The 23,478-nt window shown below is 44.0% G+C and overlaps 1 protein-coding gene across 2 annotated transcripts in view; it reads left to right on the top strand.

Annotated features, from left to right (window-relative positions):
- Window positions 1-22,650, top strand: part of LOC141213615 (uncharacterized) — a 33,831-nt gene extending 11,181 nt beyond the window's left edge. Inside the window, exons 1-9 of one of the 2 annotated variants that reach the window (XM_073665222.1) lie at window positions 3,194-3,260; window positions 10,241-10,631; window positions 10,727-10,797; window positions 11,150-11,299; window positions 11,429-11,608; window positions 11,692-11,815; window positions 11,899-11,996; window positions 12,201-12,291; window positions 19,312-22,650. In XM_073665222.1, coding sequence (XP_073521323.1) covers window positions 11,204-11,299; window positions 11,429-11,608; window positions 11,692-11,815; window positions 11,899-11,996; window positions 12,201-12,291; window positions 19,312-21,008 — 2,286 coding nt within the window. In that variant the 5' untranslated portion in view covers window positions 3,194-3,260; window positions 10,241-10,631; window positions 10,727-10,797; window positions 11,150-11,203 and the 3' untranslated portion in view covers window positions 21,009-22,650. Of the gene's footprint in view, window positions 1-3,193; window positions 3,261-10,240; window positions 10,632-10,726; window positions 10,798-11,149; window positions 11,300-11,428; window positions 11,609-11,691; window positions 11,816-11,898; window positions 11,997-12,200; window positions 12,292-19,311 lie in introns of those variants that run through there. The other variant, XM_073665223.1, reaches the window with a different exon arrangement.
- Window positions 22,651-23,478: the final 828 nt, after the last annotated feature.

Here is a 23,478-nt window from a genome sequence, read left to right on the forward strand (position 1 = left end):
CGGTGGTTGGAACCAAAGATCTCAAATTTGGACTCATCAGACCAAAGCACAGATTTCCACTGGTCTAATGTCCATTCCTTGTGTTCTTTAGCCCAAACAAGTCTCTTCTGCTTGTTGCCTGTCCTTAGCAGTGGTTTCCTAGCAGCTATTTTACCATCAAGGCCTGCTGCACAAAGTCTCCTCTTAACAGTTGTTGTAGAGATGTGTCTGCTGCTTGAACTCTGTGTGGCATTGACCTGGTCTCTAATCTGAGCTGCTGTTAACCTGCGATTTCTGAGGCTGGTGACTCGGATACACTTATCCTTAGAAACAGAGGTGACTCTTGGTCTTCCTTTCCTGGGGCGGTCCTCATGTGAGCCAGTTTCTTTGTAGCGCTTGATGGTTTTTGCAACTGCACTTGGGACACTTTCAAAGTTTGCCCAATTTTTCGGACTGACTGACCTTCATTTCTTAAAGTAATGATGGCCACTCGTTTTTCTTTACTTAGCTGCTTTTTTCTTGCAATAATACAAATTGTAACAGTCTATTCAGTAGGACTATCAGCTGTGTATCCACCTGACTTCTGCACAACACAACTGATGGTCCCAACCCCATTTATAAGCCCAAAAAATCCCACTTATTAAACCTGACAGGGCACACCTGTGAAGTGAAAAACATTTCCGGTGACTACCCCTTGAAGCTCATCAAGAGAATGCCAAGAGTGTGCAAAGCGGTCATCAAAGCAAAAGGCGGCTACTTTGAAGAACCAAGAATATAAGACATATTTTCAGTTGTTTCACACTTTTTTGTTAAGTATATAATTCCACATGTGTTAATTCATAGTTTCGATGCCTTCAGTGTGAATGTACAATTTTCAAAGTCATGAAAATACAGAAAAATCGTTAAATGAGAAGGTGTGTCCAAACTTTTGGTCGCATGGACTTATTATTTTGAGCTTTGTTCTGTTATTCCTTTTTGTGCCAGGAAAAGGCTGTTACTTTTGTTTCCTCACTGGTGTATGGACACTAAATAAACCACCAGTTTGTTTGAACTCGCGTTTTGCATCACTGTGTGAATCTGTGCCTACCTCCAACGCGGCTCAGTGAGTACAAATCCCTACAATTGGTGCTAGAAGCACGGGCACAGATCCCAAGCTGCAGTGTGACTACTGCAAGAAGACATATATGTCCTGGGTGAAGTCCACCATAAGCCAGCAAGTGTCGCCGGACAAAATGGAGTACCTGCTTAAACATTTGTTGCAAGCACAGCAGGAGCAACAAGCGCAACACCAGCAGCAGTACCAGCAGAGCATGCTGCAGCAGGAAACAAACTTCTGATGCAGCAGATCCAACAGCAGCAAAGACAAATGAAATCTTGGCAGAGCAGAACCGTGGCAGGACGACCGCCACATCCTCAGATCCAGGTGATGACTCATACGTCAGGAAGACGGTAAGAAGAGCATTACAAAAGAAGACCCTGGGTGATGACGTTGAGGCGTTCCTGACTGTCTTTGAGAGGGTGGCAGAGCGGGAAAAATTGTCTCCGGAGCAGTAGGCGGAGGTGCTGGCGCCATATTTGACAGGCGAGCCGCAGAAAGCCTATTATGACTTGGCCTTGCAGGATGCGAAAGAGTACGCTATGTTGAAAACTGAGATTTTGGCACACTTAGGAATGACTCTGACTGTCAGGGCGCAACGGGTGCACCACTGGGCCTATTGCAGTGACAAACCTCCCCAGTCCCAGATGTTCGACCTCCTACACCTGGTCCAAAAGTGGTTGCAACCAGAATCTTCTTCCCCAGCACAGATGGTGGAGAAGGTCATTATAGACAGGTTTATACATTCTCTTCCGAAGTTGGTGAAATCCTTGGTTGCCCAGGGAGATCCCCATAATGCCGATGACTTGGTGGGGTTGGTGGAAAGATACCAGGCGGTTGAGAGTCCGTTGGGAAAACAAGGGGTCGTAGCCTCTCAATACTTGGGTTCTCAAAAGGCAGCGGACAACCAAAAGGATGGAGCTAGCGCCACACCTGGGGGGCGTCATAGAGTTCAGGAGGGGTCTGAGTTGGTGCCCAAGGTTCCACCCCATAATATAGTGTGTTGAAGATGTCATACCCCTGGCCATACTGCCGCCCGGTGTTCCGTAAACTCTGAGCCAATGGACTGCAACATGGGCCGACGTTGCTCTTATTTTGCCTACCCCGCCTGCAGCGCAGTTTCTCAACATGGCGAGGGTCCTCAGGCATGCTCAGTGTCAGTAAACGGGGCACGAGTCTCTGGACTATTGGACTCAGGAAGTTTGGAGACCCTGATAAGGGCCACACTCCCTCATGGACTGATTCCTGGGAAGGTGGTGCGTGTCCGGTGTATCCATGGGGACGCTAAGAACTATCCAGTGGCCCCGGTGGATGTAAACACGGACTGTGGCACCACATCTCATGAAGTGGCGGTCGTTAAGGACCTATTGCATCCCATAATAATTGGATGTGACTTTGCATTATTCTGGGAGATGTGGGGGAAAGCGGGGACACACGTGGCTCCGCTCCGTACACCTCATACACACACGGCTCAGCTCCGTACACCTCGTACACACGCGGCTCTGCTCCGTACACCTCGTACACACGCGGCTCTGCTCCGTACACCTCGTACACACGCGGCTCTGCTCCGTACACCTCGTACACATGCGGCTCTGCTCCGTACACCTCGTACACACGCGGCTCTGCTCCGTACACCTCGTACACACACGGCTCTGCTCCGTACACCTCGTACACACGCGGCTCTGCTCCGTACACCTCGTACACACGCGGCTCTGCTCCGTACACCTCGTACACACGCGGCTCTGCTCCGTACACCTCGTACACACGCGGCTCTGCTCCGTACACCTCGTACACACGCGGCTCTGCTCCGTACACCTCGTACACACGCGGCTCTGCTCCGTACACCTCGTACACACGCGGCTCTGCTCCGTACACCTCGTACACACGCAGTTTCGCTCCGTACACCTCGTACACACACGGCTCTGCTCTGTACACCTCGTACACGCCCGGCTCCGCTCCGTACACCTCGTACACACGCGGCTCTGCTACATCCACACTGTAAACCCCTCCTGACCCCACACATAAACTTCAGCTCATCCAGCACCATGACAACCAGCACAGCAGAGTCCTGCATCCACTGAGGCCCCTGATCATGTGACCCCTGACTCCTCCCCTCCTGTGACCTCATCACAGCTCCTGTGCGCACAGAGCAGCCATATATGTGGTGGCGGCTCTGCGGGTGGAGGTATGTGGAGACCCCCATTACTGGGCGCAGGGGGCATTAACCCCTTCAGCACGGAGACTCTTTTGAGGTCTTGTGTTACCCCTTTATAGGAATCATAAGGTTTTTGTTCTGTTTCCTGTAATACATACATACGACCCAACTATGGAAACAGGAAGGGAGGAAACGTATTGTTCTCATAGGACAGGACCCCTTTACTGCCCCCACAGTGTAATGCCCCCATTATACCCCTTATACAGGATGTATGATGCCCCCACACAGTGTAATGCCCCCATTATGCCCCTTATGCAGGATGTATGATGCCCCCACACAGTGTAATGCCCCCATTATGCTCCTTATGCAGGATGTATGATGCCCCCCACAGTGTAATGCCCCCATTATGCCCCTTATGCAGGATGTATGATGCCCCCACACAGTGTAATGCCCCCATTATGCTCCTTATGCAGGATGTGTGATGCCCCCCACAGTGTAATGCCCCCATTATGTCCCTTATGCAGGATGTATGATACCCCCACACAGTGTAATGCCCCCATTATGCCCCTTATGCAGTATGTATGATGCCCCCACACAGTGTAATACCCCCATTATGCCCCTTATACAGGATGTATGATGCCCCCACACAATGTAATGCTCCCATTATGCCCCTTATGCAGGATGTATGATGCCCCCACACAGTGTAATGCCCCCATTATGCCCCTTATGCAGTATGTATGATGCCCCCACACAGTGTAATACCCCTATTATGCCCCTTATGTAGGATGTATGATGCCCCCACACAGTGTAATGCCCCCATTATGCCCCTTATGCAGTATGTATGATGCCCCCACACAGTGTAATACCCCTATTATGCCCCTTATGTAGGATGTATGATGCCCCCACACAGTGTAATGCCCCCATTATGCCCCTTATGCAGTATGTATGATGCTCCCACACAGTGTAATACCCCTATTATGCCCCTTATGCAGGATTTATGATGCCCCCACACAGCGTAATGCCCCTTATGCAGGATGTATGATCCCCCACAGTGTAATGCCCCCATTATGCCCCTTATGCAGGATGTATAATGCCCCCATTATGCCCCTTATGTGGGATGTATGATGCCCCCACACAGTGTAATGCCCCCATTATGCCCCTTATGCAGCATGTATGATGCCCCCCCACCGTGTAATGCCCCTTATGCAGGATGTATGATGCCCCCACACAGTGTAATGTTCCCCCAGTACCGCCTGAGGTCTTGCAGTTGGAATAATCCCTCTGTAAAATGGTTTTGCCTTTGCCTGCTCCCCTACATGTATACCCTCGAGCATGTATACATGCATGTAGGGGAGCAGTCCTTACTAGATATCGAGGCTTTGTACAGTAATATACCGCATGAGGATGGTATCAGAGGAGTAAGACATTTCTTGAAATCGAGATCAATAGAGTGTAGCAGACATAATGACTTCATAGAGGATCTTCTAAAATTCACTCTTACTCATAACTTCTTTCTTTTTGATAGGAAGTACTTCCACCATCTCAGGGGTACTGTGATGGGGAGCCCCTGGGCTCTCTCGTATGCTAACCTATTCCTGGGCTGGTGGGAGGAAACCACAATATTCAGGGATGATCATAAGTGGTGGCATCCATTTATTGGGGTATGGTATAGATATATTGGCTACATTTTAATCATCTGGTCAGGGACGAGTGAATAATCTTTTGAATGTGTCAGGGAACTCAACTTCAACAGAGTCGGCCTGAGATTTACATCTGAGTTTAATGATTACCAGTTGCCTTTCCTGGATGTACTAATCAAGAAAGAAACGGATGGGACCCTAGGGACATTCATCTACCATAAACCGTCAAGCACTAATAAACTATTGAAGTGGGATAGCCACCACCCCATCCCCATAAAAAGAGGAATACCCAAGAGCTAATTTTTATGGTTGAAAAGGTACAGCCATAATGTCACAGATTTTAATATACAGGCAATAGACCTGAACAACAGATTCAGGGAAAAAGGGTACTCCTGGTACATTTTGGATTCCGCATTATTGTTTGCAGAAAAATGGGAGAGACAGACACTCCTACATACCTATCCAAGAGACCAAGAAAAAGATGAGATAACAAAAGTAAGAAAAACTTGCGACAGTCAGAGTGACTGCATCTTTAATATCCTCAGAAAACACTGGGATATACTTGTGACTGACCCAGACCTGAGGGTGCTGTGGGATCTACTCCCACAATAACTTTCAGAAAGGATCAGTCAATTAGAGACCATTTAGTGCATAGTTTCTACAAAAAAACTGCACCCAAGGGGACTTGGCTAGATAGAAGAATCTCTGCGGTTTATTTAGATCTGGAGAATGTTGTACATGTAATTGGATGAGACCATGTAAATCTTTCTCGAGTTCCTCCACGACTAAAAAAAATTTTCAGAGAGATTATTCCAACTGTAAAACCTCAGTACTTGTGTATATGGCCACATGTACCTGCCCCCTAGATTATGTAGGCAAGACCAAGACAGAGTCTAGGAGGAGGGTGGGGGGCAGTTGGGTGATATATGCCATGGTCAGTACACCCCATTAGCGAGACACATTAACAGTGCACATTGAAGTGAAACCGGAGACATCTCCTTTTGTATCATTGAGGTGGTTAAACCCAATGTGAGAGGAGGTGATCACAATAGATGTATCCTCAAAAAAGAAAGTAAGTGGATTTTTAGACTGGATTCACGAGCCCCTAAGGGACTGAATGAGCAAATTTCCTATGCCTGTTTTGTATGAATACAGACCCATTCCGGATTACATTTTTGGATTTTATACTCTACCCATTGCTACTCAGTTCCCTGTGAATGGGGATCACATATTGTTGTACTTCATCGAGATATCTGAGCTTCTATATCAGAATTATTTCTTATCAGTTATATCCCATATATACTATTTAGTAACTAACAAGTGTGGTGATCCTTCTGTATCTCTAATTATGCAATAGGGGTCAAATATGACCATTTAGGAATTTACTGTGGGCCAACATCCCATATTTTATGTAGTGATAAAGTAGATCTACATGCCTATTGCATTATGGGATGATGTGCAATACTTGTTTTTAGTCTCCCATGACGCTGATCTCAGAGATAGGATTTTTCTATATTGGTGGGATGCAATCCAATACCATATGTGTGGAACGCATGCTTCCGAACATGCGCATTCGCAGATAGGAGACCGTGATGCACTCCGGCATGGAACGCACATGTCCGGGCACGTTTTTGCTTTCTGCCCGCCCGTTGTTTTGTGCTGAATTTTGGGGAATACTTGAGAATTTATTTTTGTTCCATCTGTCTTTAGTTGGTCCCACTGATGCATCAGATAAGTCCTCAGAGAATTATAATTAGAGGAACCCATGGACACATAAGGTTTTGTGAAGCTGACCTCCGCTCTCCTCTGTTTCCTTTGAATTTATTGTGTGACCTGTATTTCAGAACAGTAGCTCTTGGTTTGTTTCATTTCCATGCGTAAATTGAATTTGACTCGTTGTCTTTGATATCTCTTTCAAACTTAGTTTTTTCGATGTCTGAGATCCATCCTCCAGACTTTGTAAATTCTTCTGCATATTTTGTTTGAGTTTTGTATCCATAAAGGCTTCTACACTGGGCGGAAAACTTTCACCGAGTTTTTTTCAAGAAACAAATATCAAACGCAATGTGACTTGATTATCCTTTATAAATTTATCTTTATTAAGTTTTGAAAAGGAAATACAAATACAAACACCGGGTACTAGTTGTGCAACAAGTAGTAGGTCAAACATGACCCCATAACCACAACAATAACCAGTATTTCCAAAACATTTGAAAATGAAATAATTAAACACAATACAAAGTAGAGTCGCTGGTAGAACATTGGTTCAATGTGTTTTAGGATATACCAGCGTGGTGACTCAGACTTAAACATTAAGTCATTACATATTCATGTTGATTAACAAATAAGGGCTATAAAAGAAAAAACGAGTAGTTAAAACCAAAAACACAAGTGCACACAAAGACAAAGGGAAGTAATGTATGGGTAAGAGGGTTAGGGTAACTTCGGAGAGGCTCCTTAAGTATAGACTTAGCTTTCCCCTATGAGGTCAAGGTAATCAACGGAAGATTTAAACTCCAGTAGAACCATGTTTTATAAAATTTATCATGGAAGTTATTGATCGTGTAGGTGAGCTAACATAATCTCATTTATTTTGCAGAACCATAGTGAGATTGTCAGGATAGTGTTACTTTTCCATAGCGAGGGAATACATGCTCTAGCAGACGTGATCAAGAGTCTCAGTATCGAGTTTTTATATGTTTTTAAAGGGATGTTGCTGTGATGGAGAAGGACGAAAGCTGGGTCATGTCTTGCTCTATCCACCAACGTCACGTTACAACACAGACTGTCCAGGAGTTTACGGAACCTTATTAGGAGCATGCCCAGGCGTTGTAGGGAGGTCATACAGGCACTTAGAGGCCACACACAATACTCATCCTGATTTTGACTTGTTTTAAGGACATTACATCAAAGTTTGATCAGCCTGTAGTGTGTTTTTCCACTTTAATTTTGGGGGTGACTCCAAATCCAGGCCTCCATTGGTTAATAAATTTAATTTCCATTGATAATTTTTGTGTGATTTTGTAGTCAGCACATTCAACTTTGTACAGAACAAAGTATTCAATGAGAATATTTCATTCATTCAGATCTAGGATGTGTTATTTGAGTGTTCCCTGTATTTTTTGAGCAGTGCATTTAATAGAATGTATAGAGAGTAAACTACAATATGTGGGATGCACGTCAGAGTCGCTAAAAAAATGTATTAGAAGACATTTATCTGACGCAATCAATCCCACAACATTAAACGTTTGTGGTTTCAAGACGCTTCACCATGACATATGATTCAAGCCGTGTTAGTTTCCTTGATACCGTGGTGATCAAGGATACACAGGGCCACCTAACAACTGACCTCTATTCCAAGCTCACCGATCGCAATGGCCTATTAGGCTATGCGCCCACGATGCAGAAATGCTCCGGATTTTTTCCTGAGTGTTTCTGCATCTCCCTGGCAGAAAAAAATGCATGCGGATTGTACATGCGGATTGTACATGCGGATTGTGCATGCGGATTGTACATGCTTTTTCCTGCCAGGGACTTGCAGAAATGGAGCGTTATTCACTGACATTTCCGCATGTGGATTGACAAGCGCTTTCCAAGCGATTAGCATCACTTGGAAAGTGCTTGTGACAACTAGGTCACACTATATAAATCCATGCAAACAGCATGGATTTATATAGTGTGAACCGAGAGAGTGGTAAAAATAAAAAAATATATATATACTTGCCCTCCGATGGCCTGCACTGTCTTGTTTCGATCAGTCCCGGCTGCTGGCAGCAGTGGATTGAAAGACCTGCTGACGTCGGCGTCGCGTGACCCATCACATGACTCTGACGCCAGCGCAGGGCCTTCAATCCACTTAAAAGTGCCGGGAAGCAAGCAGGAGCGCAGCGTGGGCCGCCAGAAGGTAAATATATATTTATTTTTTATTTTATTCTTTTTTTACAGATTTTTTAATGGTACCTGGGTGTGGATGAGACTCTCCTCTCATCTACACCCGGGTACCATCCGCACATTAGAACGCATGGATTACGCATCTACATATACAGTGATGCGTAATCCATGCGGTCTAATGCAAGTCAATGGCGGCGAAGACGCAACACTTCCCTAAAATAATTGGTAGTGCTGCGTTTTTTTCCGCAATGATAATCCGCAGCGGAAATTTCCGCAGCATGTGCACAGCACATGCGGATTATCATTGGGGAGCATTGCTGCCCTTCTACCATGCGTTTTTAATGCGTTTCCGCAGTTGCAAAAAACGCTGCAGAAACACATTAAAAACGCATCGTGGGCACACAGCCTTACACTTTTCTAGCATTTATCCAAGGTCGATGAAGAAATCTATACCTACATCACGATTTCAGAGGGTCAAACGGACTGTGTCCAGTGAAACTATCCACAATCAGAGGTTACAAGAAATGTCGACCAAATTCACTGAACGAGGCTATCCACCTAGCTTCTTGCATCCCCAGGCGTCGAATTCCAGAGCTGTTCGTCCAAACACTAAGGACTGAATCCCCTTCGTTCACATGTTACACCCCTTCATCTACATCTTACATAAAACCATTAGGAAACACAGGAACATCTTACAAACCGGCTATCCCACGATCCCTGCATTCCAACAACCTTTCCTACCTTGTTTTAAGAGAGCAACCAATATTAGAGACTCTCTGGTACGTGCCGATTTGGGCACAGCGCACCAAGATCCTAAACAATGGTTTTTGCAGAATCCCAAAATGGGCACATTCCCATGTCTCCAATGTCGTCAATGCAACAATGTCCTCAGGGGTAGCATTGTTCATCACCCACAAACTGGCAAAATATGCAACATCAAAGGGTACTTTACATGTGACAGTTCATATGTGGTATATCTTATTAAATGTCCATTCGGCCGAATCTATGTAGGGGAGACGGCACAGCCCATAAAGGATAGGATTTCAAAGCACAAGTCCACAATTTGGTGCAAAAACCTAATGTTACCCATTCGCCAACAGTTTATCACGGCAGGACATAGTATTTCTCAATTCAAGTACCAGGTATTGGAACAAGTTTTGACACCACGTCGGGGGAGCGACTGAGTGAGTCTTCTCAAACGTAGAGAAGCCTACTGGATTCATGAATTACAGTCCTTAGAGCCGAAAGGCCTTAATAGGGACTATGACCTGCTGGCTTTTTATATAAGTTTTTTTTTATGTTTGGAGTTTGGTTCTCATTGAACAATTGGTATAGAGAAACTTGTCACCCAGGGATCTTATGTGACCCTATGTTGAAATGTATTTGACATTTGGAAATGTGGTCTTCAATTTGAATAGGTCAATAATATACATGTTTTGATCTCCATATCCTACTCATATATTGTCTCCTTTATTGCAGATTATTCCTCTCTGGTACACTCTTGTCCCCTCTCCTGGATCCTTCTCCACTCCAACAAAGGCTCTGGCTCATGCCCATTGGGTCTTATGCTCTATACTAGTGGAACGCACATTCTCTCTCCCTGGCACTCAAACTTCCGGCTCACTGGAACGCATTTACACCAGCCTGCGGAACGCACAGCTTCCTGGGAGCATTGCATCACTTCCGGTGACGTCACACGTGCACTTCCGGAGTTCACACTACACAGCACTGCGGGATTGGTGGCGATTGGTCAGCTGATACCATCCTGCCCCTGACAACGCTCACAGCACCAGGAACTAGCGGTGGACACAGTGTTCCTCTAAGCCACTACGTGCAGTACCACCTTATAACCCGGAACTAGGGGTCACAGGTATGCTACGTCCAGCTCTATTCTGTGTATCTCTGACTCCACAGTCCCTCTCAGCTGATAACTCTGTGTCTGCCACTCTCTGCTCTTTTCTGCAGACCCAAGTAACCAGAGTCAACATATCTCCACACTTTTGAATTTCTACCTTTGAACACCATCCAGGAGTCTAGTAGGTGTCACCTCTCTTCAATTTGTATATATACTTGCTCTATACTATGATGTATCCGCATTAATGGGGTTTAACAAAATATTATACACTGTTTTAAGAAATTGTTAATATTTTCTCAATATTTCCCTGACAGTGCGTCTATGAGAAACGTATTCAGCTGCAGACTCCAAGGAAGAAACTGCTTGTTGTATGTGTCCTAAAATATATAGGTTTTATTACTAGATGTAAAGAAAAAAACGAAATACTGTAAAATAATAAATCTCCTCATATGTTTCCCCTCATTATCTCCAATAGTTGTGTTATTACACAGGATTTTTATGATGTTCCATCAACTTATCTTTTTCTCCTCCAGGTCTCTACAATATCGGATCCTCTCAGTGAAGATCTTCTATATGAGAAAATTTTTATGATTTACCCATCAAAGATGGATATGGACAGAGACAAGATGGCGGAGAGGATATTACATCTCACCATAGAGATCCTCTTCCGGCTTACTGGAGAGGTGAGAGATTCTGATGACGTCACATTACATCATTCTTATCTATGGGAATAACAGATGGACAGAACTGGAGAGGTGAGGACTCTGGAAATGTCTGGAGTGAGATTTATTAATGTGTCTCTCCATAACCAGGATTACACAGTAGTGAAGAAGACCTCTAATAAGCGCTGTCAGGACCCTGTGTCTGAGGGATGGGAAAGACCCCTGAGCCCAATCACAGGGCCTCCACCTCACCCCCTGATACATGAGGACATCAATGACCAGAAGATTCTAGAACTCGCCTACAAGATGATTGAGCTGCTGACTGGAGAGGTGACACTGCTGGGAATGCTGGAACATTATACAGTAACGCTATGAAGGGATCGGGGAGATGACGGTATCATTGTATGTGTCAGGTTCCTATAAGATGTCAGGATGTCGCTGTCTATTTCTCCATGGAGGAGTGGGAGTATTTAGAAGGACGCAAAGATCTGTACAAGGACGTCATGATGGAGGTTCCCCAGCCCCTCACATCACCAGGTATTAGACAGGACTAAATACACACGGCCTATAATTATCTGTATGTAAAGAATGAATTCAGTCCCTGTATGTGTTTCCTTCAGATCTATCCAGTAAGAGGACAACACCAGATAGATGTCCCCGTCCTCTTCTTCCACAGGACTGTAAACAAGAAGGTCCCAATGTTCCTCAGGATCATCAGGTAGATGGAGAGAAGGAGTCATGAGATCTCACCTATGATGTGTAGACGGCTGAAAAGGTTTTGTATTTTTGGATTCAGTCTTGTTTTATCCACCATTATTATGTTTTATACTTGTGTAATGAGAACGGTGGAGATGGCAGGATTAGAGCCGATCATAGATGTGACTTCTCCATCTGTCTTTGACTTTTATCATATTTGTTTCAGGGTGAAGATCAGACCCATATTAATACTACAGAGACATATGTGAGGGGTGATGAGCGGGTTAAAGAGGAGATTCCTACATATGACTACCCAGGTGAGTAGTAATCACTAAATACAGAGAAGTCACAGATTCTTCTCAGTCACCGGCTGTGGCTGCTTTATCGGTGGTGTAGTCCAGCTGTATCACAATCGTGTGATCACCATTTTGCCTCTAGACCACAACATTCTCCTCCGTTCAAATTACTTTGGGAAATTGTGAAAGCCCTTTTCTATAGAACTTACAACCTGGAGGATCCACCTACCCCTGGGATTAGGAGACGCTGACCGTTACCTGCCCAGGTCTGTAAACTACAAAGCCAAATGACAGCGTACGTAGAATGTGCAGATGATCAGGCCCCATTTTTCAAATCTGACAGATGTCACTTTATGTGGTGATAACTTTGAAATTTTTCACAAAGGATAATAAGAAACAAATGGACCTTACAAATTATTTTCCAACTTCTTTTGAATTTGACAATCCCCTATATATGGTTGTACACTACTGTCTGGGTACATGGCAGGTTAAGAAGGGAAGAAGCGCAATTTAGCTATTAGGAATGCAGTTTTTGCTGGAATAGTTTGCAGACACAATGTATTGGGGGCGCTTTGGAAGCTCAAAAGATGGCTACCACGAACAGCCTTGCCTTATCTACCCCGTTTACATATTTCACAAATTACTTTCCTCATCACCCTTTAACCTCTCTACATGGATCTGGACTTACACAGAGACCCCTAGGCTTGGGCCACGGTATTACCTGCTGTTCTGTGGTGTGAGATGGGAAGAAGAATAGTCTGGTAGCCGAGTCAGAACAGGAGGGCAGAGAAAATACAAAATTAGAAGACACAAGAGTAGTCAGTAAACGGGCCGGGGTCACAACAGGAAACAAATACACAAGCCGGGAGCTGAGCACAGAGGACTGAACCAGAGGAGAACAAGGCTGTATCTGGCAGCTTCCGGCAATATGCTTCCAGCTTTAGTAGGGTGTGGTGCTCTCCAAATGGCTGAAGCCGGGAGCAGATTATTCCAGCTGGACAGCAGACACACCCATACTGCCAGACTGGATGGTACTACTGGTCCCAGGCTCCCTAATCTTAGTGGCTGGACAGAGCATGAGCCACCCAGAGCTTCTGGTTCTGACGTCTCCTCCATCACCAGCGCTGCCTGCAGGATGAATAAGGCGGCGCCTGGTGACAAAAGCAAACGTCACACAAGTTGAAGCAGGAGGAGAAGCCGACGTCCCAGACGAGATGGGACACACCTTTTGCAGAAGCCTTAATATGACAAAATGGCAGAAAACCGGAGCAGTAGAAATCCCCATAAAGTGACTCCATTTTGGAAATTATAACCTTCAGTGAATTAATTTATAGGAGAAGTGACTATTTTGACTCCACAGTCACTCTCCAGAAATTAGCACACAGTGGATGTTGGAGAGTGAAAATTGCAAATATGCTGTTTTATTACCCAACACATAGTGTCCAGATTGTGCTCCAGGAGACACACACCGTAAATTAAGTGGGTTGTTCTCATTATAGTAATACCAAATACATGGATGCTAAATGTAACTTACTTAGGCACATAAACTACTGCAAGGCTCAGAAGCGAGGGGGAGATCTGACATTGGGAGAGTGGATATTGCTGTATTGGTTTATGGAAGCCATGTTGCTTTTCAAGAGCCTTTGAGCCACTAATAATATGGAAACCTCTGTTCTATTCGTTCTCCCATGACAGCACCACGAGAGAGAGGATCCGCCCATCAAGGACAGGAAACCTACAGGTTAAAAAGGGCGGCACCTCTCTCTCGCCTCAGTTTAGGTTTCCTGTCCATGATGGGAGACCTCGCAGGCTTACCTGCAGGAGATGGTCTCTTGCCCCAGAGGGAGCCACAGGGCGCTGGATGGAGCTGTCAGTTCTGGGCCTCTGGAGACGCCACGGCAGGGCTCATTGGGGCACCTCCGTGTGCGTTGCGGCAGGCGTGACATCCCCTCACGGGAGGTAGATATCTGCCATGTGTGGAGCCGCTAGCGGACGTCCCCCCCCGCTGTGCGAGGCAGGAGAACCGGGCGTATTTCCGGTGCGTCGGGGACGTCACCGGAAGTGGGCGGAGCTCGCGCGCGCAACCGGGAAGTGCGCGCGAGCATGAGGACGCCGAAGCCATGAGGAAGACAACGTCAGCTGGGCAGGCGGCGGTGAGCCAACCTGGGGGAGGGGAACCACGTGGGAACAATTAACTCCCTCCTGGGTTCGTAAAAAAAATAAAAATAAATAAATAAATCAGCCCACACATGGTACCTGGTATAGCCAGTATAAAAGAGTCCTGGCAACATACAGAGGTGCTTCCCAGCCCATTGTTACCTTGGTAGACATGGGAGATTCACAGGAGCAGCTTTCACCTCAGCAAGAACAACTGCTGCAGGAGCAGCCCTCTGGGGAGCCCTCACAACTGGTGGTGCAACGTCATTCCCGGTCTGGGTCTAGTCGTTCAGCTAGGAAGTTCACCACTAAGAGCAGAAAAAATGGTCCGGTTCAGCGTGATTCCCCGCCGGTTATGATGGATTCTTCTGCGGTACCAGATATTCTGTGGGGTAAGTGGAATCTTCGTGGAAGTTCTACTAATAGTTTCCTCCTCCTTTTTTCTTTCTATAAACTCCTCTTTCAGAGCAAGAAATGTTCAGCTAAATCGAAACATAAAGAATGTGCCTTATGCAGCAATCTGCTCCCAGATGCATATAATAAGAAATTGTGCCAGCTGTGTATTAACAAAGTAATGGCGGAGGAAACCCCGGGGTTTTCCCTGGGCCTAAAAACTTTAATTAGAGAGGAAATAGGCAAGGCTTTGCAAGGCTCAGAATCTACTCATATTTCTCAGGAACCTCAGCCGGGTTCAGACTCTGACATATCTGACATTTCCTCCTCTGCTCTCTCTTCTTGTGATAGTGAATCGGATAGACAGTGTTTTCCTCTGCAGGAAGTTGATGCCTTGGTAAAAGCTGTCCAGCCTACCATGGGCATTGTAGACATGAGGGCAGAAAAATTTGTGGAGGACGTAATGTTTGGTGGATTAGGTCAGAAAAAGAGAAAACGTTTTCCCGTGAATACAAGAGTTAAAGACCTCATTGATAGAGCGTGGAAAAAACCCGACAGGAAGGGCAGTGTTCCTCCATATTTCAAGAGGAGGTACCCATTTGAGGATGCCATATGTTCCTCTTGGTCAAAAGCACCAAAGCTGGACGTTGCTGTCGCTAAAGCGGCAAAAAAGACTTCCCTCCCGTTTGATGACATGGGAGCATTAAAAGACCCCCTGGACAGACGAGCTGATACCTTCTTAAAAGGTGCATGGGAGACAGCTGCAGGAGCACTGAGACCAGCAGTAGCAGCCACCTGCACATTTAGAGCCCTGATGGTTTGACTGTTTAACTGTTCCAGTCAGCTAAGGGATGGTGTCTCTAGGAAGGAGATTATTTCTTCCCTTCCACTGGTTTAGGGTGCAGCGGCCTTTCTTGCTGATGCGTCTGCGGACTTAGTCAGATTGGCAGCAAAGTCATCAGCTCTGTCAAATGCGGCTCGACGAGCGTTATGGATTAAATGCTGGCCTGGGGATGTACAGACAAAGTCCAGGCTGTGTACAATCCCTTGTGAAGGGGAATATCTCTTTGGCCAGACTATGGACGAATTATTGGAGAAGGCCGGAGATCCTAAGAATGGTTTTCCATCGGTACCTCTACCCTCCTTTAAGAGATCGTTTCGGAAAAGAAAATTCATCCGAAGAAGATTCTTCAGGGAACCGGACAAGTCCGAAGAAAGAGGTCGAAAAGGTAGAGGCCTTCTCTTTGGTTCATCTCCAAAAAATGAGCAGAAGCCAGGGAATGCACAATCAGCCCAGGTGGGAGGGAGATTGTCATTATTTTTCCCAGCTTGGGAACAGATTTCTCATAGTAATTGGATTTTGAGCCTGATTAAGTATGGTCTAAAATTTCAATTTCAAGCTTTTCCTCACAAGAGATTCATGATTGTTCCCTCTAGTTCCTCCCCAGAACGCCAGACTGCCCTCGTATCGGAAATTCAAGTCTTAATAAGGAAAAACGTCCTGATTGAGGTTCCAGATTCAGAAAAGGGTCTCGGATTCTACTCCTCGCTCTTCTTGGTCCCAAAAACGCATGGGAGTTTCAGGACAATTATAAATCTAAAATCTTTAAATAGCTTCCTTAAAGTAGACACTTTCAAAATGGAATCCTTGAAAACAGTAATAAAGTTGCTTTTTCCCCACTGTTATATGGTAGTTCTCGATCTCAAGGATGCGTATTACCATATTCCCATTCATAGTTACTATCAGAAATACCTGAGGCTGGCCATTGAAATTGAGGGGGTGGTTAAACACTTTCAGTACTTCACTTCCCTTTGGGTTAGCAATAGCCCCGTGAATTTTCACCAAATTAATGGCAGAGGTTATGGCCCATATAAGAGAAAGAGACATTCTAATAATCCCTTACCTAGATGATCTCCTGATAGTGGGAAACTCTTTTCTCTTTTGTTCAATGCGAGGCCCACCTTCGGGTGACCATGTCTGTCTTGGAGGGCTTGGGGTGGTTTCTAAATTTAGAAAAATCTAGATTAACTCCACTCAAAGCTCCGCAGTATGTGGGGGCCATTTTAGATTCTAAAAGAACAGTTATGTTATTTATCTGAAGAAAAAATTACAAGAATCCAGGGTTTGGTAAGACAGTGTATGGATAAACCCTCTATGTCACTCCGTAAAGCCATGTCGCTATTAGGGACCTTAACCTCGAGTTTTTCCGCAGTTCGTTGGTCACAATTTCATTCAAGGGCTCTTCAGTGGGATGTATTGTATAACAACTCAGTCCTAGAGGGACATTTAGACCGTGAGTTTACCCTGTGTCCTCGGGCCATACATTCCCTTCATTGGTGGTTACGACACGATAATCTTTCTAGGGGGGTCCCCTGGGAGTGTAAGCCGATGGCAGTCTTAACTACGGATGCGAGTGCTGCAGGTTGGGGAGCTCACTTCAAAGGAAACTTAGTTCAGGGGACCTGGTCAAGGAGTGAGATACAGTTGTCATCAAATGTTAAGGAGCTTTTGGCGGTGGATTATGCATTCAACAAGTTCCTTATATATTTACAGGGCCAGCATGTCCATATACTCTCGGACAATCAAGTCTCGGTAGCTTATATAAATCACCAAGGGGGAACCCGCTCAAGAGACTTAATGAGGGTAGCGGACAGACTTCTTCAGAAGGCAGAAGATCATTGTCTCTCCCTTTCAGTTACTCATCTAAAAGGGAAAGAAAACGTCACAGCTGATTTCCTAAGCCGTACTTCCATAAAAGAGGGAGAATGGTCGTTGAATCCTCAAATCTTCTCCAGAATTGTGGCAATGTGGGGTCTTCCGACAGTGGACTTCTTTGCGACAAAATACAACCGACCTGGAGGAAGTTTTTATCATTTACGGAATTTAAACCAGAGGAGGGGCCCCCTATTGGGAAAATACTAGAGTTTCTGCAGCGGGGCTTAGAATTGGGGCTTACCACTAGTACCTTAAAAGTACAGGTGTCGGCTTTGGGAGCTTTGTTTTCTTCCGATATTGCAGCTAATTATTGGATAGCACGATTTATGAAAGCTTCCTTTAGGTGTAGACCCATTATCAAAGCAAAATCCTCTCCCTGGGATTTGAATTTGGTCCTAGATGCCTTAACTAATCCTCCCTTCGAGCCCCTAGATTTAGCCTCCCCAAAAATTATTTTCCTTAAAACAGCCCTGTTAGTGGCCCTGACTTCCGCCAGAAGAGTGAGTGACATACAGGCTCTTTCCATATGTCCGCCATTTACTCAGGATGATAGGATTGTATTAAAACCTGACCCAGCCTTTCTTCCAAAAGTAGTCACTCGGTTCCATAGAACTCAGGAGGTAGTTCTCCCAACCTTTTGCTTTCCCCCAAAAAATCAAAAAGAGGAGAGGCTACACACTTTCGACGTGAGGAGGTGCGTACTCAAATACCTACAGATTTCACGCAGTTTTAGGAAGGATAATTCCCTATTTATATGCCATCAGGGGGCTAGAAAGGGTTGTAAGGCCTCAAAGTCTACGATTGCAAGATGGATTAGAGAGGCCATATCCCTCGCCTACTCCTCATGGAATAAGGAGGTTCCGGAGGGGTTGAGAGCTCATTCCACTAGAGCGATAGCAACCTCCTGGGTGGAGAAAACAGGGCTTTCCATCGAAGAGATATGTAAGGCTGCCACTTGGTCTTCTCCTTCTACCTTTTATAAGCATTATAGATTGGACCTGGGTGTCTCTGCCGATCTCACCTTTGGGAGAAGGGTGCTTCAAGCAGTGGTCCCTCCCTAATTTCCTTTCGTCTCTGTAATTCTCTCGTGGTGCTGTCATGGGAGAACGAATAAAGCCTTAGTTACTTACCGGTAACGGGATTTTTCGGAGCCCATGACAGCACCCGTATATTCCCTCCCTTCACTGGTGTTTTGCACTCCCGTAGAGTTGGCTTTCCTTTGTTTTGTGCACCTTTGGGAGAAGTTGGTGAAAGTAATGTACTTAATGTAATGATGTGTTTATTGTAACTAACCTTGGCGGTCCTCTCATGCTCTGTTAACTAAACTGAGGCGAGAGAGAGGTGCTGCCCTTTTTAACCTGTAGGTTTCCTGTCCTTGATGGGCGGATCCTCTCTCTTGTGGTGCTGTCATGGGCTCCGAAAAATCCCGTTACCGGTAAGTAACTAAGGCTTTTCCATTGACAGATGATGGATCTGAGTGGGGACTTGTTTTTTGTCAAATAAGTAGAAGTTTTTATTGGTATTATTTTCGCCTACATAACATTGTTTGGTGGCTTTTTATTCCATATTTTGGAGGCAGAATGAACAAACAGTTGAACACTACGCTCTACTGGTCCATCCTATGAGGTTTTTTATTAGACAGTCATTGTCCTGGTGAATAAGTGAATTTTTTTATATAACTTGCCTTTTTTACGGACAGTTTATGTAGAAATGCTCAAAAATATAAAATTCAAGGATTTTTTATTAAAAATAATAATTGGTTTTATTCTTGGCAGATGTCTGTACCAGGAGATCAGAGGGACAGCTGACATCTTCAATTTTTAAATCAGATAATTTTCAGATCCAACAGGATACAATTCAAATGAATGACATTTCTCCAGATTTACAATCATCCCTTCACAGCCAAGATCTGTCATCTGATCCTTTGAAACAGGTCCTGTCTTCTGATCCATTACCAACTACTAAGGAAAATCAAAGTCACAAAATAAGCATTAAAAAACAAACTGCTCCTAATGCAAAGAAGCCATTTTCACATTCAGAATATAGAAATAGTTTTCCTCTCAAAAAGTCTTTTCTTAAACCTCAAAAAATTCACACAGCGAAGAATAGATTTTCTTGCTCCAAGTGTGGGAGATGTTTTAATCAGAAAACAAGTCTTGTTAGGCACCAGAGAACTCACACAGGAGAGAAGCCATTTTCCTGTTCAGAATGTGGTAAATGTTTTACAGATAAATCAAATCTTATCGCACATGAGAGAACTCACACAGGAGAGAAGCCATTTTCCTGTTCAGAATGTGGTAAATGTTTTACAGAGAAATCAAATCTTATCGCACATCAGAGAACTCACACAGGGGAGAAGCCATTTTCCTGTTCAGAATGTGGAAAATGTTTTAACCAGAAATCATATCTTAATATACATCAGAGAACTCACACAGGGGAGAAGCCTTTCCCATGTTCAGAATGTGGAAAATGTTTTAACCAGAAATCATATCTTAATATACATCAGAGAACTCACACGGGGGAGAAGCCTTTTCCATGTTCAGAATGTGGAAAATGTTTTAACCAGAAATCTAGTTTTCTTAAGCACCAAAGAACCCACACAATGGAGAAGCCTTTTTCATGTTCAGATTGTGGGAAATGTTTTGTACAGAAATCATATCTTAATATACATCTGAGAACTCACACAGGGGAGAAGCCATTTTCCTGTTCAGAATGTGAGAAATATTTTACAGAGAAATCAACTCTTATCAACCATCAGAGAACTCACACAGGAGAGAAGCCATTTTCCTGTTCAGAATGTGAGAAATGTTTTTCAGAGAAATCAAATCTTATTGTACATCAGAGAACTCACACAGAGGAGAAGCCATTTTCATGTTCAGAATGTGGGAAATCTTTTGCAAAGAAATCAAATCTTATCAAACATCAGAGAACTCACACAGGAGAGAAGCCTTTTCCATGTTCAGAATGTGGAAAATGTTTTAACCATAAATGTAGTTTTCTTAAGCACCAGAGAACCCACACAGAGGAGAAGCCATTTTCATGTTCAGATTGTGGAAAATGTTTTGGACACAAATCATATCTTAATAAACATCAGAGAACTCACACAGGGGAGAAGCCATTTTCCTGTTCAGAATGTGGGAAATATTTTACAGAGAAATCAACTCTTACCAAACATCACAAAACTCACACCGGGGAGAAGCCTTTTTCATGTTCAGAATGTGAGAAATGTTTTACAGAGAAATCAAGTCTTCTCAAACATCAGAGAACTCACACAGGGGAGAAGCCTTTTTCATGTTCAGAATGTGGGAAATGTTTTAACCAGAAATCGGATATTGATAAGCACCAGAGAACTCACACAGGGGAGAAGCCTTTTTCATGTTCAAAATGTGGGAAATGTTTTAACCAGAAAGCGCATCTTGATAGCCACCAGAGATCCCACACAGGGGAGAATGCCGCAACTACACCCAACTAGTCTCTGTAGAAACTAGAAAAAAAAAACATAGCAGCACAGCTAAAAATGCCACCACACACCTAACTAACTAATAAGCCGTTGAGGAGTTTCTCATACCTCCTGAGGAACTAGAGAGGAGGCTGCAACACACTCTCAACGAGGGAAAAGGAAAGTATGAAGTAAAATACGAAATCTCTGAATGAGAAACAAAAATACATTCATATAGGGCAAAGAAGGCAGGCTAAGGAGAACCAAAAATAAAAGGAACAAGTATAATCTCCCAGAAACCTATCACTGTTAGAATGAAAAGGTACTGGGAGGGAAAGCAAACTGACCGGGAGGATAGTTTCACCTTTGTGGTGAAGCTTACAAAATTTGTTCTCACCAACTGTATATGTAAAACCCGTCCATTTATAATGACCACGGACAAGATAAAGATTCCCAACTCACATCATGACCACAAGATCCCAGCTACTTTCAGCTGCATCACAACTAATGTAATGTACTTAATTATATGTAGCAAATGTCCAACTGGGGGTCTGTATGTAGGGAAGACAGGGCAAAAAATTAAAACAAGGATGAATTCTCATCGCCACCCAAAAAAAGAAAAAAAAGAATAGATCTACTTGTGTCCACACATATTTACGGCCACAACTGCTTATCCCTTTCCGAAACTGATAGTTCTGCTTCACGTCACTTGTCTTATTTATTGCATTATTGCTGTGCCCTCTTGTGTATAAATATGTGACTCTTCAGATTTTGTGTTATACTATGTCTGCTGAAGAGATCTGAGTAGTCTCGAAAGCTTACTGACTAATGGCTAACTGAAAAGATTGTATCAACCACTGAGGACTCTCAAATTTTAATGTTTTTCTCCAAACAGCAATTTTAAGATCTCTCCACAGGTGTTCAATGGGATTTAGATCCGGATTCATTGCTAATCAGAACTGTCCAGCACTTTGTTTCCATCCATTTTCTGGGTGCTTCTTGAAGTATGTTTGGGGTCATTGTCATGCTGGAAGACCCATGACCTAGCACGCAAACCCAACTTTCTGACACTAGGCACTACATTGTTCCCCAAAATCCTTTGCTAATCTTCAGATTTCATGATTCCTTGCACACAGTCAAGGTACCTGACCAGAGGCAGCAAAACAACCCCAAAACCTCTTTGAAGCTCCACCATATTTGACTGTATGTGTTGTAAATTTATTGATTATGTTGCACATTGGACAGAGGAACATCCGGATCTCAAAAGATGGGCTTATAACCTTGAAATTATTGATATTTTTCAACAATTTTGGTTCTCAAGTCCTCAGACACTTCTCTTCTTCTTTTTCTGTTTTCTCCATGCTTAGTGTGCCACACATATGCACACAATGCAAAGATTGAATCAACTTCTCCCTTTTTTATCTGGTTTTAGTTGTTATTTTCATATTGCCCACACCTGTTACTTGCCACAATTGCGTTTGAACAAGCTTCACATGCTTGAAACAAAGTTGTTTACCCACAATTTTGGCAAGGTGTCAATAATTTTGTCCGACCTATTTTATGTGGTTTTGTGTGAAATTATGTTCAATTTGCCTTTTTTTTCTCTGTTTTCTTGTGCTGTTTCAATACACGCTAAGGAAATAAACGTGTATAATAAAACATGTAATTGCAATAATTTTCTGGGGGAATTACTTCATTTTCTGGAACAATTTCAAGAGAGCCAACACTTTTGACCATGACTTGTTTTTGTTGCTTTTTTAATTTGTTGCAGCATATCATCCTCTACGTGTTCAGCTATATTAGGAGGCTTCTAGCAAAGTCCAATTAGCAGCTTTCCATTATTGCCATTCCATGTACATTACCCATACTGATTTTACATCAGGGATGTAAAGGTCAAAACATGCAGAGGGCCAAAATGAAAAACTTGGATAAAGTTGTGGACCAACCAGTATACAGTATAATGGGCCCCACATAGTCCTCCATACAGAATAATGGGCCCCACAAAGTCCTCCATTCACAATAATAGCCCCACATAGGTGTGGTGGTTCTGGTGTCGTGGGTCAAATATAATCACCAAGAGTTGGGCATGTGTGCTGTACATTGTCGAAGCTGCCCCCCATGTCGTCATTGAGCTTGAGGTCTTAAGTTGGTTGTAACGAAAATACACACCCGTCTACCTATTTTTCTTTCCTATCCGTTTGAATGTAGTGTAACCCTCTATGTTTGACTCCAAGTCATGGCTTTCATCCAACCAGGTTTCTGTAATCTGTGGCTGACCTAAGAGTCTCTGATTCATTCATTTTGTTTTCAAGACTTCTTTCATTTGCCTGCAGACATTTAATACTATTAGCACATTTATTACTGTTACTCTCCTCCTTACTTTCCTTGAATGTCTCACTCTCTGTCTATTCTACCTCCTTATTTGCACGGCTAACCTCTCTCCCCCAGATTCTAGTTTGAAAGCTCCTCCATCCATCTGACCATTTTTTTCCCCAGCACATCT

Source organism: Phyllobates terribilis, unplaced genomic scaffold (assembly GCF_046119375.1).
Source record: "Phyllobates terribilis strain yellow unplaced genomic scaffold, ASM4611937v1 Scaffold_200__1_contigs__length_3551848, whole genome shotgun sequence".
NCBI lineage: Eukaryota > Metazoa > Chordata > Amphibia > Anura > Dendrobatidae > Phyllobates > Phyllobates terribilis.